The sequence below is a fragment of the Ammospiza nelsoni genome, chromosome 1 (genome assembly GCF_027579445.1).
Source record: "Ammospiza nelsoni isolate bAmmNel1 chromosome 1, bAmmNel1.pri, whole genome shotgun sequence".
Classification (NCBI taxonomy): domain Eukaryota; kingdom Metazoa; phylum Chordata; class Aves; order Passeriformes; family Passerellidae; genus Ammospiza; species Ammospiza nelsoni.
This window is the reverse complement of record NC_080633.1, coordinates 64,453,001-64,471,645: the sequence shown is the minus strand read 5'-3', so window position 1 is coordinate 64,471,645 and position 18,645 is coordinate 64,453,001. Positions and strand designations below refer to the sequence as shown.

The following is an 18,645-nucleotide window of genomic DNA, read 5'->3' as shown; positions in this document are numbered from 1 at the left end:
GACATCTCTCTGATGCACCGCGGCCGCCTACCTGCTGGGAACATGCAGTGGAAAAGCACACGCCAGGAAATAATTCTGTAGCTGGAAGACACTTAGGAGAAATCCCTCCCCTCCCAGACCAGATCCAGCACTGCAGCGACTGGAGAGCGGGTGAGGGGATAAAGCAGGAGGATCCTGTGCTCAGCCATCAGCTGAGCTCCGACGATCTCACTGCAGGAATGGTGCACAGGGCAAAGCGAGCCGACACAACGTTAAAGGCATTGGATAACGCCAGCTTCGGCCACCTGACACACTGTACATGGAGACTGCTCCTGTTTTATTGGGGGGACAGCATCTGATTTCTGCCAGCATTATCTTTGCAGATCTCTGAAGCTTCGGCACAGGAATCAGTGCTGTAAAAGCCTTTAAGGAAAGGCTCCTCACAAGCCAAGCAATTTCCATCTCTATTTCCAGCTCTTGAGACCAGCAGCTTAACCTTACTTTCACCTCCCTTTTGTGAGCTCTGCAGGCAAACCACAGGGAGAAGAGATGAGAGCTGGGGTAGGGGGGCAGCCACTTGAAAACCTGATGCTGGAGAAAAGGCTTCTGAAATGTTAAGGAGACTTCCCGACAAACCAGCCCCCAGAGGAGTTAAATTCCACCACCATGAAACATTCTGCTGCTATTAAACAGCTTTTTTTGCTCATGTTTCAGGGCATCAGAAGAGGAAGTGAAACAGCATTAGCAGCTTCCTGACTTAATAGAAATCTTGGAACAGCCATCAACACACACTTATACAGTCAAGACTATACACTGATGTGCATTTAATGATTTCATCTTTCCAAATAAGCAAAGGAGATAGGGTACTATCTTGCAATTTTTTAAGAATACTGTTTCCTCCTCCCCAACCAAGAACCCATTACATAGAATGTTCCTTTCATGCATTGGTGTAATTGAAGGCTAACACCCATTAGCATATTTCTTGTTTTAAGTACAGCATCAGAGAAATAGGAGTGAGGGGGTGGGAGGTACATGCAATAAAACAGCATAGAAATATATGTTAAAGAGGTAAATGAGCTTTCAAAATATACCCAAGAGGCTGTGAGTATGCTGAAGTTCACCATTGTATTACTACAATCAAAAAAAATCCCCTGATCTAGGGCCAAAAGTGCATTATTGATAGTCAAAACACCGCCTAACTCTATTTCAATGTGACAATACTGGAGGAGGAAAAAAGACAAATGGAATCCCTCTGTACATTCACAGTACCCTGTGAATAAAAAGCTGCACAGACATATTAAACTGAAACAGTTCAAACAAAGTCTTCCTAGAGTTAGAATGTTTTTCAAGCTGCAAGGACTACTAAATAGTGTTAGTGTTAAGCAAGCATTTAGCACTTTATGTGTTATGAGTGGTAAGACACACACCCCCACCAGCCTCCTCCGAAACCAAGAAAAACCCCACTGAACAAAAGGCAGAAGAATTTTCCTTGTTCCCACATAGGGCAATGCCATGGCAACGTTCATCCTACAGTTGGAGAAGACAGGACATTAAGGCACATGGTGGGATGAAGCAGAGAGATGGCATCAAGCACACCTGAGTATTGGAAATACCTTTTGAACAGGGAACGATGGACCAATCTAATGGGAAAGCAGTACTGACAGCCTTTGCTCCTGCGCATGTTCAAGACACCCAGGTTAAAGCCTAACTCACAGGTAAAACTGTTAACAGCTACACAGTAAGGGTGAGAACCAATGGGAACAAACCCAGTATTTTACACATACCATCTCCCACAGAACAAACAAACATTAAAACCATTCTGTTTCATCATAAAAAGAAAATGTACCACTAGATGCAAATGGAGAGGAGGAGGCAAGAAGGAATGAAAGGCCAATTTATTTTTCTACTGCCATGTATAATCAGGAAATCTGGCAGAAGCAAGATTTGTATTAGTGGACCATAAAATAATAGGCTGGACTTTCTACATTTAATTGCGTTTTGAAATGAAAATCTGCCTCAGAGATACCATAGAAAATACTTTCAAGCCTTAAGGAAAAAAAAAAAGTCATTGGGGACATGAAGGCCTCATTGTTTTTCCCAAACTTTATATGTCAACACATACACACGCATTAAAAAAAAACCTTACCTCCCTTCTGAGACATTAAATCCACACAATGTTTCTTGGAGAGGGTAAAAAGAAAATGTAGGTCAAGATGTTGAGATAGGGATTGCTTCTGAAAGATGAAAGCATAAGAGGACTAAGCTTTCATTCCTTATGTTTCTTTGAGATTTCAAACAGAGTGTTATTTGATAATGGCTCCTTTCAGAAAATTGGAATTTAATATAGCTAATTATAAGTTAGAGAATTAATGTACAGTCAGTACTCCAACAGAGCTCGTATACCATGCTGATGCTTTTTACCAGCATGTCCCCTGTGCTTATTATAGATCTTTTCTCCAAATACTAAGGCCAATCTGTTCTCACATTAGGCTGGATGGCCCAGGAGTTGGGGTGGGGGAAAGGAAAAAGAAATCTCCATGGCTGTAACACTGAGCCTGCAGCAAGCAGCCTGGAGTTGCCGGCACGGCATGGCACTGCATGGCACGGGAACAGATCCTCACACTTCAAAGGGAGCCCGAGAAATAAGAGGACAAAGACAGAATAAAAAACACAAGTTGCTGTAGAGGAAATGTACACTGAGAAACAGCAAAACACCTTTTCCTCCTTCCAGTTAAAAAGGAGGAAAAAGGTTGTCAACAAAAGATGAAGAGCTCGGATAAACAGATAGGAAGTACTCCTAATTGTCCGGTAATAACATGGAAGTATCTGAAAATTATTTGTCCTATGGGCAATCATAAGCTAAAAATCCTGACCTACATTTCACAGAGAGCAAGGGGTATAAATAGGAATATCTCTCCCGACAGGCAGTGGCAGCAGACGCTGCCAGATTTGGACCAGGAACAGTTTCTTCCTGATTCTGAAGGAAGCCATGCATCAGTGTTTCGGGGACCTACGCAGGTTGTGGATGCTCTGCTTTCAGAGATGACACAAATGCAACCAGCAACATGTGCTGCACAAAGCTGTTAGTAAGTACAGCAAAACTGCAAGTTAAACTTAAGTGTAGAGTTAAACATCGATAGCACTTCAGTGAATTTTGAGAGGCAAAATGTGGTAAGCTCTTAAAATCCATGAGGTTCCAGCAGCTTTCCCTTTGTTCTTCTCTGTAGTTTCTGACTAAGTGAGCATATTTCTTTAAGTTCTCAGATGAGCTCTGTGTTGAGGGGTCAATCAGAAGGGCCATACCCCAGTTTTTCCTCACAACAGTACCTATGGGTCAGTTGAGCTCCAAGCTCTGGAGTAGGGGTGGCAGGGAGCAGAGAGAAATGTGTGCCCTTTTGAAACAGAAGTTTCTTACACCTTAGCAAATTAATTCTGCTGAAGTCATATTTTCATTTGGCATGTCCCCGCGAGGTTTAAGAGCAGGACCTATGTAAGTACTGCTATCCTCCAGATAATCTTCTGTGCTGAAAAGGCCACATCAGGACAAAATCTGCCCCTTATAGAGGGCATCTCCCCTCTCCTCATAGTGCAGGAATTCGCCAAATCCTACTGAAATTGCCACTGCCTGCTCCCAAACCTTGGGGCTGAGAATCACCTCCTTTGAGCTGCAGAACAGAATTCAACTTTAGAGCAAATAGACACACCACCAAAAGTTCAGTGAGATCCTTCCTATTGTCCTTGGTACTTTAGGGAAATGAGGACTTCTTGTGACAAGAGGACACCAAACCAGTACTTTTCCATTGCTTTCAACCTGAGTAAAGGGACACAAACAGCATGGAAAACACCACCTCCCTTCAGTCTATTCTCATTCCTGCTGCCTGAAGAACTGCCTAGTCAACAAAGGTCAGGAGGGACATCAGCCACAGAAAAAAACCTGAAAGTTGCTTTCCTAAAACCTTGGTAAGATTTCTGAGCCCTTTGTCCTGGTAGAACCTCTCCTGGAAGCAGGAAAGCATAGACTGAAGAGCAGACTCTTTCTCACAAGAGTCTGTCCCTTTTTAAGTTTTCCTACAATCTAGTTTTCATGAGACTATCCCCAGCAAGTCCAAAATTATTTTAAATAGAAAATAACTGAGCAGTTATAATTTTGATCCAGGCAGATGGCAATCCAGAACCATCTCGATATCCAGTTATGCCAGAGAATCTGACAGTCTGCAAAACTTTCCCCATGAACCCCAATATTCAAGTTTGCAGGAAGTTTTTAAACTCATTTTTCTAATCAACTATTTCTAAAAGGTCTGCTTTCCAGGCTGTTAATGACAGAAGCCTAGATCCACAACAGAAAGAAAGGTGGTTTTCTGTGCTAAGCAATGCCTTAACCAACGGCCCATTTATTCTACTTTATGAGCAGAGTATTTGTATATAACCCTGTGTAATGCTGTGGATGTTAATCAACCTTCATGACTTTGCATGCCAGTTTTATTGGAGCGCCTTCCATGCTGGCATAAAGGGGACTTTGTACCGAACAGTTTTCCCCTAGCCTAGCAGAGATCAGCACCAGTTTGCAGCTCAAAAACCTCTTTTTCACAAAGAACATTTACTCTTCAATTCTGGTCTCTTGTTAATGAGACTTTAAATATTCAAGGACAGTGCCATACTGTTCCAAGGTAATCTATGAAAGAGTGCATTTAAATCTACAATTGCAAATGAGCTGTGTTTATCTACTTAGATAAGACAGCCTTGTTCATTTCAATTAGAGAAGGTCAGTTCCAGGCAAATGTAAACTGTCATTTGAAGTTCATCCCTGCAGGACAATGAGATGAAGTAACGCTTCTGGGACAGGTTTCCATCTAAATAAAACTTGACAACTAGTCCCTAACCACAGACCTCATTGTTGCACAAAAGGCCATCTTCAATTGATTTTGGGGAGGGGGAGAAGAGCAGCAAAAAAACACGTTTCAAGAAGATTCGGAATTCAAGCCACATTCCTGCAACTTCTATCCCTTATTCATGACTTCCACCTGAAGGTAATTGCTGCTGACCTCCCCAGATGCAGAGGCAGAACAACTACTCTAGAAAGCATCAGATTTTATTATCTTGGCAAAACAGACTTATTTGCTTACTGCCCCATCAAATAGATTGTCACATTAAAAAGTTAGGTGTCTTCTCCTTGGAAGAGAAACAGCATGTTTGTAGACAGATAGACCACAGGAACCAAGAGGAGGGGAGAGAAATTAAGTCCTGCATGCAGACTGTGTAACAGGAATATGCCTCTCCTCAGCCTCAGCCCACTCCTGTACCAAGCCTCAGGTTTGTGGCTCAATGCAATCTTATAGTTTCGTTCTGGCATATGGGGCCACAGACTGAGAGAGAGCCTGAGGCTCTGAAACAAGATCTCAACATCCCAGCAAGGGTGCAGGGGTCAGGGAAAAAAAAGGGGATGAAATTCCTCTTCAGCCACGTCCATCCAATATACCTGTATGTGCATGTGGCAGTACAACTCAGATGCCTTTTCTCAATGAGAAAATACATAGATATGAAAGGACACACTTCTATCATTGCACCCTCTTGCTAACATTTCCACCCTGAACAGAAAGAAATTTCCCATGTTGCGAAGAAAGGAAAAAAACTATACTCCTTCTGTGCCATTTTCATCACTTTTAAGCTTCTTTCAATCTATCCACATACACAGGAGGCGTAACTTTAAAAAACTGGGGTGCTTGCAGGGCATCTTTAAAAACAGTCAGCCATGGAACACTGTCACCTTTCACAGCACCAGAGACATCAACCACTGTCTGAGGGAGGTATTTTAGGGAGAACCTGCTTTTGAGACAATCTGTCTGGAAGAGAGCAAGTCAAGATGCAATTTAGCTCTGTCTGTTTACACACGTGCACACACACACAAAGACTAAGAAGAGGCTGAATTGAAATATTTTTGAGGTCAACCACTACTGAAGTACTGAAGCTGAGTGAGGGATGAAGGAAGAAGCAGAAAAATGCAATTAAATTCTGGTGCGGTCTTTATAGGCATTACTCGAAATGGCTGGCTGAGGCTGCCAAACCTTTAGCAGGAAAAGTGGCTTATCTCTTGGCTTCCCAAATTGTATCAGAGGTCAGCTGATGAGGTTTCAGGAGTCTGCCAGCTCCATCCCTCTGTGGGATCTTTGGCAGATTGATCCAGCTGGGCCCCTTCCAGCTCTTCCCTTTTTTCCATTTTAGCGTATAGCTTGAATAAAGAAAACAAGATGAAGGCTTTCAAAGATAACGCAGTCTTTCACAAACAGATGCAGAACAAAGCACAGGAAATTCTGAGCAAAGTAAAAAATGAATGTTGCCTGTACAGGGCTTATCTGGAATGAGTTAGCCTCTTAGTGGACAGATCTGAAACATCACACGGTCCTGACTGTGATTGCAATGCTCACTAACAGTCTCATACAAGGAGAAAACAGGATGGATAAGGGTGGAAATTTAGTCGTCTTTAGCACTCAGAGAGGGAAATTCCTTCAGAGGTACCAGAAGAAACACTTATGGGTTAAGCTTGTCACTGTTACCCCTTGTTGTCCTAAGCCCAAGGCTTCCATACCTTTGACTTGACAAACAACACCCCCACAGTATTAAATTCATTTAAACTGGGAAACAAAGGGCATCAAAGGCATGTTATTGAAAACATGTATTCAACTAATTCTGAATACAACATCACCTTAACTGCTGGTAATAAATCTGTGCTAGTCAGACACACACATACACACAAAGATTTAAAAATGCAGACACATTTATTACTATGGAAAGCAATCTGCTATGACTTAACAGTATATGTACCAGGCTATATTTATTTTTTGGAAGACATTCACCCACAAGCTCTGGAACGGATCTGCTATGTGATGAACCTCTCATCATCATCAGTTACTTGAAGAGAGCAGTTATTTTAGAATGGTTTCTTGCAGATTTTAAACCAAAAAGATTCAAATGAAACCAAACTGAAATGTGGAGGCATGCACTCAGAGCACAGACCAATCTCCCAGGCTGTTATGAGCCGTAAAGCAAATGTGACTAATTCCTGAAGAGTTTCAGTGCTCTAAAAAGGGGACTGATTTTCTTACTTTTCACATTAGAAATTCTACATTCAGATGTGGATCGATGACACCTAAAATAACGTGATGCCAATCTACTGGTGCTTTCAGTTTACTCCACATCACTACAAGGATCCCTGAACCCACTTTGACTGTCATCCCATACTCTTAACAAGCCAAGGCCTCTGAACACTGTAGGGCATTTGAGGTGAAGAGTATGGTACATTGGCAGCTGTGTCAGGCAACTTGCTGAATTGGCTACTGTGCCCATCAGCAGTTACAGAATCTCTGCTCTTTCTTCTAAAACCACTTCACTGCCAGGGTTGACACAGTAGGGCTTACAGCACACATGACACCTGCTCCAATTAAACACAGCCTAATGGCCTCGGAAATGTCCTGCTGGAGCAAATAGTTCTCAAACTATTTAAAACAGAAAGTCATTTCTAAAATGCCCCCACATCAAATACAAACTGCTGTGAAGGTTCTAGGACACAAGACAGTCCCTTGAAGGCTGAAAACATATTCTCTCTAATACTCTGAAAGCACTCAAGTGTATTCTTGCACTAAAAGCTCAACACTGCAGTGTAAAAATAATTAGCAACAGCCTCCTTCAAAGCAAGCAGAGACAGTTTCAGAAAATACAGTTCCCTAGGATTGACTACAGTAAACTGCATTACACTGTGTGTATGTGTGAAACTTCTCTCTGCACTTACTTGTAATACTCATTTTATTTCCCATTACACTCCTATTTTCTTAATAAAATGGAGCATGCTATTTTAATGACAGATGCAGGGGTATGTCTTATTCTCATTTCCAAAACAGGCAAACTAGGATTGACAAAAGGTACAATTTTGGACAGATCCGGCAATCCTATGACAAAAAACCACCACAATTATTTTGGTTGTAAATACCAGCCAAAAAGATGCCATGGTGTAAATTTAGGCTGGAGATTTTACAGTTGATAAAGAGAGAATAAAAGTTTGTCTGTCCACACTCAAGACTGCTTTTCAGACTGCTAATACAGAAAACAAACCCAAGGCAGCAGCTTTGCAAAACCACCCCGAGTCAAGGAAAACAAAATTGTTTTCTCTGTTGATGTTCAGGCCAAGCTTTGTCCCATGGAGAGTCAATGCAACAAATTTCACCACTATGTAAGTGGTGGGTTTATCTTTTTTTTGTTTTGGGTGGGCTTTCTTGGTGCATTTATTTGTGGGGTTTTGGGGGTGTTAGAGATGGTTGATAGAATCACAGAATATCCTGAGTAATCCTTGATAATCACAAGGATTATCAAGTCCAACTCTCAGCCTGTACAGCACCATCCCCAAAAGTCCCACCATTTCTGGGAGCATTGTCGAAACACTTCTCAAACTCTGTCAGGCTTGGTGCTATGATCACTTCCCTGGGAGCCTGTTCCAGGGCCCAACCACCCTCTGGTCAAAAACCCTTTTCAAGTATTCAGCCTAAACCTTCCCTGACACATCTTCAGGCCATTCCCTTGAATCCTGTCACTGGACACAAGAGGGAAGAGATCAGCACCTGCTCCTGCTCTTCCCCTCACGAGGAAGTCACAGACTGTGATAAGCTCTCCCCTTTTCCAGGTGGAACAGACCAAGTGACCTCAGCTGCTCCTCCTATGGCTTCCCGTCCAGGCCCTTCACCATCTTTGGAGTCTTCCTTTGGACTCTTTAGCAACTTTATATATTTCTTATATTGTGGCATCCAAAGCTGCACACAGGACTTGAGCTGAGGCTGCCGCAGCGCAGAGCGGGACAATCACTTCCCTAGACCAGCTGGCAATGGGTTGATTTTTGTTTTGTTTGTTTTTAAGAGGAACATAAACCTAATGCCTACACTTGTGAAGCACTTTTCAATGAACTTTTAAGCGGAATCTTTTTTTGTTCATATTCCTGGCAACAGTTGTCCCTTCTAGCATCTGAGGTTGTGCTTAGACGAGATGACTGCGCCAATCCTAAGGCTGTGGTTAGACAAGATGAACGTGCCAGGTCAAGCAGCTCACTACTATCAAAAGGGATGAGGACTCTGATACCCTCTTCCTCCAACTTTCAGTCAAGGTACTCTGCTCCCCCATTTCCACCAAATGAGCACATGGTGCTCACCTAACCTCTTAATGAACATGTGTAGTTTATTGAACTAGAAGACACTTACTTCTTTTTTTTAATATTTTTTTTCTGGGCTAGTTTTCTGCCATGTTAGTACTCTGGACTGGCTGAACTGCATGGGCAGGAAAATGGCAGAGCCAGCAAAAGGCACGAGGTGAAAGGAGGGAGGCCAGATTCATCAGCTACTGCTGAACTCTTTCTCACCTTTCCTCAACTTATTTATTTTAGGCCTACAATAACTCAGTCTGCTACAGATAATGCACACGCTTCTGCAGATCCCTCATTGCCATTTTCATTTTCTATTACCTATGATTAGCAACATACAAGGAGGCAAGATTATTTTTAGAATTTGTTTGCCTAGAAATGCACTCAGGAGCAACAGAAGCTTTTTTTATATGGTCATGAAATAAATTTTAAGAAAATCAATTCTACAATTTCTCTGTTTCACAGGTTAAAGAAATATCCATCCCTGTTACATTTGAGGGGGAAAGGGATATGGGTGTCCTGTGAAATAAAATTTTCTATCAGTCTTGCTAAACACTGAAATTTTATTAAGACAGGAGCACAATTTGGATGGACATAATCAAATTCGTTTGACATTACTGAGGGCATAATTTGGCCTGCAAAATTTTTTATAAATGGTGATGATAGAAAAGGCAAAGAAGAACCCATGTCAGCCAATGAACAGGCAAGTCCCTGGCAGGCTCAAAATTAATTCTATTCTAGAAAACAAAGAAAGGAAACGAGATTTAGAAAATTTTAATGAAGCCCAACTCAAACATCTAGTTATTTATTTGTTAATCTTTCAATTCACTTGACAGCTAGCACCAAAGTGAAAGTGATGTTGAGTGCCATGACAAATTTGCTCAAATGCTTATTTTCTGAACCTTTTAGCTGAAAACATCTATATTTAATCACGTTTTAAACTAGCCAAAAAGACTGTTTACTCTGAACGTAAAGGGAAAATACTGCAAAGTTGAAAGAGGTATTTCTGTTTCTGTAAATGCATTTTTTAAATCCACTTAAAGACAAGGGTCCTTGGCACAGTTACAATCTTCTATTAAGCTTAGGAGACAGACAGACATTACCCACTGTCAACAAATGCAATCTCACATCACTGATGGAGTGAAAAGCTCCCTAGACAAACGTTAGCATAAAACCTTCTTGCAGTACTTAATTGCAGCCTTCAGAAATAAGAGAGATGAAGTTATCAGTATATCTGAACCATCACAGTGAATGAAGAGGGCTGTTTTCTTGTTCACAACTGAAGGCTGAGTAGAGACCCAGCCAGGGAAGGAGACCCACAGCGCTCTAGGCACACAGAGGCGCAGCTGAAACAACAGCACTTCCCCCTAAGGGCTGCTGTGTTTTCATCTGCAGGAGTCAGAAGAGATGTGGTCTAAGGGAAGGCATGGTTGCCCAGCTGGCAGCTGCTGCCATCCTCTCTTAGTTAGATTTTGGCAGATAATGCATGGCACTGAGTTGGAGCACCCAGCTTAGTGGTGTTTAGGCATTTCTACCACATCTGTTGTGATTTTCATGCCATGCCTGGAGTACCATCTACAGGGCCAGGAAAAGAGGTTTCCCCAACAAGCTGAAGTCAGATAAAGACAGTCCCATGCCACCCTATCACTGGGCACCTTCCTTTCAACATTACTCACTGGGAAGCATGGACAGAAACTCCCATGCAGTGAGCAGAAAATACTTGAAAATGCATGCATCAATGACAAAAAGAGCTATTTTGAGAATGCACTGCTGCCTGCCTCAGCTGGCTTGAACAACCAGTGTGGAAGCCAAGGAATGGGAAGAACCCAGGAATCAGAGGCTGGTGCTGCCACTGGGTCTGGCACCACAGTCCCACCAAGAACTGTCTCAGAGACTGCTGCCTCTCAGTGTGGAGATGGGAAAAAAACAACTCTCCAACAAAAGTCACATGAACCTTCATGTGGGAATGGCTGAGGGCAGAAGCAGACCAGTACAAAGTGGTGCAGTCCCCCATCCCTGGAGATGTTAAAGAAACAACTGGATGTAGTACTTACTCCTGTGGTCTAGTTGACAAGGTAGTGATCAGACAAAGGCTGGAAGTCTTTTCCAACCAAGATGATTCTGTGATGGGAGAAAGGGGCACCAGAGAATTTATGGTCCAACCATGACCTCCATGCATGTGCTGACACGGTTCCCACTCCATTTAAAGTACACACACAAAATAAGTAAGTTCCTTTAACAACCTTAAACATAAGGTGAAATCTCTCAGAATAGAAAAATTACAATTTTTTACTCATCCCTTTATTTACTTAACGAAGAGGACTTCAACTTCTGCTTTGAACCAAAGCATTCCCTCACATACATCTGATTTCATAAACAGATAATGCCTGCTGTGAGCTTAACCTAGATGACATGTTTGGAAACTGCCATGACACCTTTCTAGGACAAAGTATAGCTGGTGAAAACAAACTATCTGCTTGAATAATTCTAACGTCTGGTTTGTCATCTCTGTAGATTAACCAACCATCTTAAACAAATAAGGAAACTTTGTCACTTTTTCCATTCAAGAAGTGCACTTCTGCATCACAGATTACTTTATTGCAAGTCTTGAAAAACAGAACTCAAAGTCTTAGGTCATAAAAGTTTGTTTTATGATATAGTCTTTTGAGGGTACTGGATTTACTCTCATCAACAGAATGCAAGCCATTATTACATCTTTCATTGCCTTTTTTATAGCCCTATCTCACATTTTAAGCTGCACAAGAAGAAAACAATTTCCCAAAGGATTTAGTTCTCCTTTTAGATGAGGATCTCTGAAAATTGGTATCACTATTCCGAACACCAATCCCTATTCTTAAAATCCTAAGGCAAATGACAAGCAGCAGTAATCAAAATCACTAAAGAAATCCCAGTGGGATTTTCCAGCACATGACCTTGTTTCCATAATCAGAGTTCCAGTATCCCTTTTAGGGCTGCAGAGAGTTTCATGACAAGCAGCACAAGCACCTCCTTCAAATTTTAAATTCCCAAGGGCTGAAGAGGAACATGTAGGAAACAAAGACATGCTGTATGGTGTTGATCTATACTCTGCAAATATCCAGAGTCAACATAAACACACATGCAATATAACCACTGATATGGCAACCAAAATATACTCACTCACCTTTCTCTTTAATCGGAACCACTTAAGTAACAGGGTTTCAGACACAAACTGAAAATGGTAGGCTTATTTTCAGGATATCAAGTAGATTTACTAGTGAGACAGAGACAGCTAAGGTATTATCATATATAAAATTGCCAGAAGTAATTTCAATTTTTATTTATTTTAAATTTAATTTTTACTATTCAGAGGCACAGAAGTTAATTGTCTCTGCGCCATCACCAGCACATCAGAGCTTGCAGAAACTTTAACACAGAAAAGACTTCTGTTAATAGGTTCATCTTCCACATTTAAAATTAATTTGCTTTTCACACTATCAATCAAAGAGGCACCATTATTCCAGCTACCAAATCATTAATGATACTACTGAACTCACCAGATGAAATACAATTGCCAATCATTTTCATCCAAGTTTAGCTGCAGCTTCACAACACTGGCAAAGGAACTTTTCTAGCATGTTGATCAAACTTCAGCTGCTCCAAATACATAAAAAATACTTAAAGACACAAGTTGCAAGGAGCTGGGGTACCTTTTAACTTCTTCTGTTGCTACAAATAAATATTTTCTACTAAAACAAAGTGCAAGTCTATGAATAAGTAAATGTAAGAAATGGCTGTTCTAAAACTAGACCAGAGAAAGTCTCTCATTACAGAAAGTCTCTGCGTTACAGATGGTGGCACAAAGATGAAATCCTGCTACCCAGCTGTTTGCAGTCCCTTCAGCTACTACAAGCACACAAGACCAATCCATATTCCTGCACAGAGCAGGGAATTCAGACAGCCTGAATCCCCCTCACACCTTTCCTTTCCACTTTTGAAAATGGTTACATTTGCCAGGTGCTGAAAGGTGACCTATTTCATTTTCAACAGTCACATAAATGAATTAATAAAAAAATGGGTCACTCACATAAAACTATATTTAACCACATGCTACCCCATGGAGCAGCATGCAAAAAACAATGGATGTGGCCTGCAAGGTGAACGAAGGACACATACAAGGAAACATTTTTTCTTCCCAACAGTATGAAATCTCGGATCTAGGACTCATCCTTAAAAGACTACACATTTCCCTGAATTCAAAATAGCTCAGTAATTTCTCAGCATGACCCGTTTTTTCCCAGTCCATAGAGGCCCACGGATTTGAAAAAATATGGCTACTTTTTTTTTTAATGTAATGAACAAATTGCATTTTCAAATTGATTTTCTTGATGTCACTGCACAATATCAATCCTCCTCCATTTTGCTCATTTTTCTATGCATAATGAAACATTCTTCTAAATATCAATGGCTAAAAAAAATGCTTTTGGACAGAGATGTTGAAACAGAGCAATGCCAAGACAGGACTTTTAAAAAATCATTCAGCAAACAGAAAGCAACATGGAATTTTATTCTGGCTCAAATAAAAACCCCGAACCCTCAAATAACTGGTCATCTATTTCTGTGAAGGAGAAAAGCTCTGAAGATGTGAGCTCTGCAGGTGCCAGGGGAAGGCAGTGGCATCCTCCATGTCTGGTACCTGCACTGACACAGCATTCCCAGCCAACTCACTTTTTATCTAAGCTGCCTTTGGAGAAACTAGACACCATGAAAACCTCAGTCATCCTGTAACCTGGCACATTATCAAAGCCTCCTAACACACAATTACTGTGCTTCATGCCTTTGGACTTTTTTCCTTTCACTAAACAAAACCCCCACAATGGAATAAGAAACTTTCCAAGAGAAATTATGTTTGACAGAAGATCAATGATGCAGAGGTGTTGGAAAGAAAAAAGCCAATGCTGTTTTGTGTACACCTCCAAGCTTATAAATGGCTTGCTCTTAAACCTAGATGCCCCTTCCCATCAGATCAGCATTTGATATTACTACTGAACTGGGAAGTCTGAGGTCTTCTTTAATCACATTAAGGAGTTTGCAATTTCTTATGCAATACGGTGACTTTATCATGCTGCCTGTAGTTATCCAGCCATTCCCCGAGTTTTTTGCCTTGTCTGCGGTAACACTCAGTGGAATCTGACTCACCATGTCAACAACACAAGCCACATATAAATATGAATAACCTACCAAGCAAGCACCCAGCTGCTGCTTTAATGCATTAGCACATGTATAGTTATGCACATGCTTAAAAGGAACTGCCATAAACCTCTATAAAGAAACAAATAAGCTCTTGTGAGTGAAAACTGTAAGCCTGCCCAGAAATCTGAATCCTGCTAGTCATCACTTTCACGGCTCAAGCTAGCATGACAAAGCCTTTTCAAGTAAGGGTCTAAGTGAATCTGAAAGAGACACACTTTATATTCACCTCTCAGGATACCACAGATTTTTAAAGCAAGCTTTAAGGGAAGGGGAAGCAACAGATAATAACTGACTAGAGCACTGAAGAAATGAAATTCAGTTCCTTTCAAGCTCCTGTCATCTAAGCTTGTCTGCATCTCCTTGTAATACCTTTAAACAACTGCTCTGTGAGCTACTAAACCAGGGGAGTCCAATGTCACAGCAATTGTGTCTTCTCAGCCCTTAAACTCTGTATGTAGATCCTGTGCTACTTCACCTGTGGACTTGGATCACTCCAGAGATAGATGCTGGCAATGCAGTTTTTCTTGTATCTAAGTGACAGTATGTAAATTCTGTCCAAGTGTACTTCCCCAAGGCAACTGAAGCCAATCACCTCTAAATGGTTACCTTATCAGCTGACATATTTAGCACATCAGGAAGCAGACTGACTAGAAGGACTCCTTTTCTCTGGATTGGCAGCCTGTCCCTGTCCTCCCACCTGCCCTCCACCCTTATCCCCATCTAAATCAGTTAGCCAGAAACCAAAACATACAGATTCTTCAACGCTAGCATTTCAAGCATTGCAGAAACAAGTTCCCCTGTGCAGATGCAAAGGGCACAGTGTACATGCCAGAAGGTACACTGGCCTGCCTCCCTGCTAGAGCATGGAAGAAGGACTGAGTCCTTGCAGCAGTAGCACACAGGTGTCTCACCGTTCACTGCCTTGAGGCTCCCGCTAATGCCATCGCTGTGCTGCCGCTTCTGTGCATTCTTGAACTCCTTCAGTGACAAATAAAGGACCTTCCGCACCACCCTCTCCTCTGACCAGGGAATCCCATCACTGTCATCCTAAAGGAGATGAAAACAGAAAGGAGGCATTAGTTGCGTGCACCTGAAACAAAACAAAAATCTAAAGAAAACCAAATAAACCTCCAAAACCTAAGGCTATGCAGATTATTTTTAACCCAGTGAAAGAAAAAAAAAGAAAAAAAAAAGAAAAACTGAAGAAGAATACTATGTAAGAAAATACAACTTGATCAGCTCTAACAGAGAACAGAAACATAAGTATTATCAAATCAGAGCATTAGCCCCTCTAATCCTTTATTCTGCAAACAGCAGTAGGCATGTACCAGGTGTTAGGCAGGAGGTAAAACTTAATTGTTAAAATCCTTATAATGAATCCGTCATGGAGAAATTTATCACAGCCAGGAAGTGTTCTCCCAGGTAATTAAAAGGAGGGGAAAAAAAACCCAACAAAACACTAAAATGAATGTTGCAGAAATTGAAGAGGCAAGTTTGGTGAACCAACTTCTCTTGTTGCCATCTTGGCCTTCGTTTGTGTCTCTTGGCTCAGGCTATTTTTCTTTCTGGTTTCGTGTTTTGCATTAATTGCAGTGTTATAATGAAGCTGTATACTGATAACAATGAAGTTATTCTGAATTTATCTCAGCATAAAGCCAAGTGGAATTTGGCTCATGGGGCATATGTTTTCTACTTTATTTTTAGGAGACAAATGCTAATTTATCAAAAGGAACACTAGTCTATGTCAAATTTAGTATATTCACTTGAGTTAAAACATTAACTCCCTGGAAAAGTATTTCCCTAAAGCCTTTAGCATTCAAATAAATTAAGTCAGCAAACTGATATAAAGACATAAGCGACATAGGTAAGTCATCATATTTTCATAAGCCCCGTAATTGTCTCTTGGGGTCTTTGGAAATCTCTGGTTGAGCATTCTTGCCCTTTTCCTCAGGGGCTACATCATTGCCAAAGCAAAAGATTGACCTTTCTAGGCAGACCTTAAGTGGTAAGTGTACCACACAGCATACTGTCACCTCTCACTGAAAACTCCACAAGCCCCATCAGCAATCCCCACCAGGAGGCAGGAGAGCTTAAGACCATCCATGTGCCAAAGAAAAGACAGGCACTGCCAACTTCCAAAAAAATAAGCATAATTTAGGGTGACCAGAGATAGCTTTTTCTTTGCTCCTCTAATGACATATTGGAATTCAGCAGCTGAATTGTGATCAAAAACATTTCCACCCCTCACCCTCCCTCCCAAAAAATTCTAGGACAAAGTACTTGGCAGGGGTTAAAAAACAAAACAAAACAAAAAAAAAAACCACCACCAACAAAAAAAGCAACACAATGAGTGCAGTGAAAGCAGCCAGCATTTTGGCAGCAGGATGTGCATTTCGCACGAGGGACAAGCTACTACACTTTGAAGAAGACTGAGCTATGCCCAGAGAGTTTTAGAGTACAGGCAGCTCTGGGCCAAGAAATCAAACTTTGTAACCCAACACCCACAGCAACCAAAAAAAGACAAAAAAATCTCTCGGCAAGCATTTTAAAAGGAGTAGTACATCCAGTTATTTTGTCAACAAAGGTTTACACAAACAACTCTGGCTTACCATTTTGCTGCCAACACAGCTTCAGCCCTAACCAGAAGCAACACTAAACAGAGAGGGCTGCAGCCCAATTTGAACAAAGCTTGTCCAAGGATGCCCTCATTTACATTCCCACCAACAAAGACCCAATGGCACATCATGCATTTCTGCTTCACAGGAACTACCTAAGGCCTTAAGGCAGTCAGGCTCAGTTAGGAAACAGTTATAGGGCACCTCCAGCCCCTGTCCATGTTATGGACACAGGCCTGTGGACACCACTCCCTTCACTGGCATTTATACTGGAAGCTGCACAAAAATACCCAGCAGTTCCTGACCTCAATGGCCCTTTTACCCTGGTAAAAATCCAGAAAAAAATATTAAAAAATAAAATTTAAGAAATAAAATCAGAAGAAATTAAATCCACTCTGCCACAACATCTCACTGCAAGGAGTACATGGCAGCGTTCACTGCTTCAAAGTGACAGGGTGAAACCTGCCAATAGGACTGGTCTTTAAATTGGCACCTGCTGAGCACAGGACTTGTGCCCTGGCACCAGCTGGCTGCAGTCCCTCCTGAGGAAGGAGGCCACCACAGTCCCTCCTGTGGAAGGGAAGGCACTCACCACTGCACACCAGCAGCCTCTGGTCTAGGTCATCCTCTTGTGAAGTGCCTGGAGTCATCTCCCTCTCCCCCAGGCAATGTGTTGGGTCTCCCCATGCAATATGTTGGATGCAAAAGGATACCAAATTTTCTGGCAGCCGAAGTGTCTCCTGGTGCAAGCAACATGCAGGACACGGTCCCACCAGCCTGGGGCTGCCTTAGCATTAGTACCACCAGCCAAGAAATGGGGCCCAGAAGGTGGAAACTAAGACCTTAGCACCCACTGAAGCAACTTCCCACCACACTTAATTCCTGGAGCTGTAAAACTCCAGATGAACCATACTGGCTCCATCTGCCCCGTGGAGCAGCAGTGCTGCCCCTAGAAATGCACATGGAGACTCTCCCCCCACCAGCCCAGAGGTGTCCTGGCTGCAGCCCCTGGCCTGCACGCACCACTCTGCTGTGGGCTTCCCCTGCACACACCACCCAGCTTGAAACAAAGTCCTCAAGTTTTCCAACACTGTGTGCTATCCAAGCTCAGCAGAATAAGGGGCTAAGCTGCTGCCAACACCTGTATTCACACGGCTCCATACTGCAGGAGCAATAAAAATGTTTCACAATCGCCAAGTGCATCTTCCCTGGAGCCCGTGGCACAAAAGCAGCCGAGTGCTGAGAGCAGCTGACTCAGAGCCCAGCTGAGCCACAGCTCCAGCTCCTGACACATTTGACCATAATCACATGGGTCTCATTGCCTCTGCCTCGTCACACCAATGGAGGGAAAGCAGTTGTGTGCCCGCTCTGCACTCACACCACCACCAACTGCAAGAGTTATCTCACTTTAGCAAAACATACACACACCCAAAACTGTTTAGAAATATGGTCAAGTGAAAGCCTTGAGAAATTTAATCTATGTAACTTCTCAACACCACCCCGCCACCCCCACCCCCAATCCAAGCTCAAAGGAACTGACTCAATTGCTGCCTTTACATATTTCCACAGGGAGTAGAGATTTGTTAATAGATGGCTCTCAAGGCTGGCAGAGAGGGGTATAACATCGTCCAACAGCTGGAACTC

The 18,645-nt window shown here is 42.1% G+C and overlaps 1 protein-coding gene and 1 long non-coding RNA gene across 5 annotated transcripts in view; both read right to left on the bottom strand.

The window, feature by feature from the left end:
• LOC132073135 (uncharacterized) overlaps positions 1-18,645 on the bottom strand; it is a 1,090,256-nt gene that overhangs the window by 506,761 nt on the left and 564,850 nt on the right. The gene's annotated exons all lie outside the window — the stretch shown is intronic.
• The window catches only part of JARID2 (jumonji and AT-rich interaction domain containing 2), a 212,135-nt gene that overhangs the window by 104,522 nt on the left and 88,968 nt on the right, over positions 1-18,645 (bottom strand). Inside the window, exon 3 of the mRNA XM_059471790.1 lies at positions 15,298-15,433. Coding sequence (XP_059327773.1) covers positions 15,298-15,433 — 136 coding nt within the window. The remainder of the gene's footprint in view (positions 1-15,297; positions 15,434-18,645) is intronic.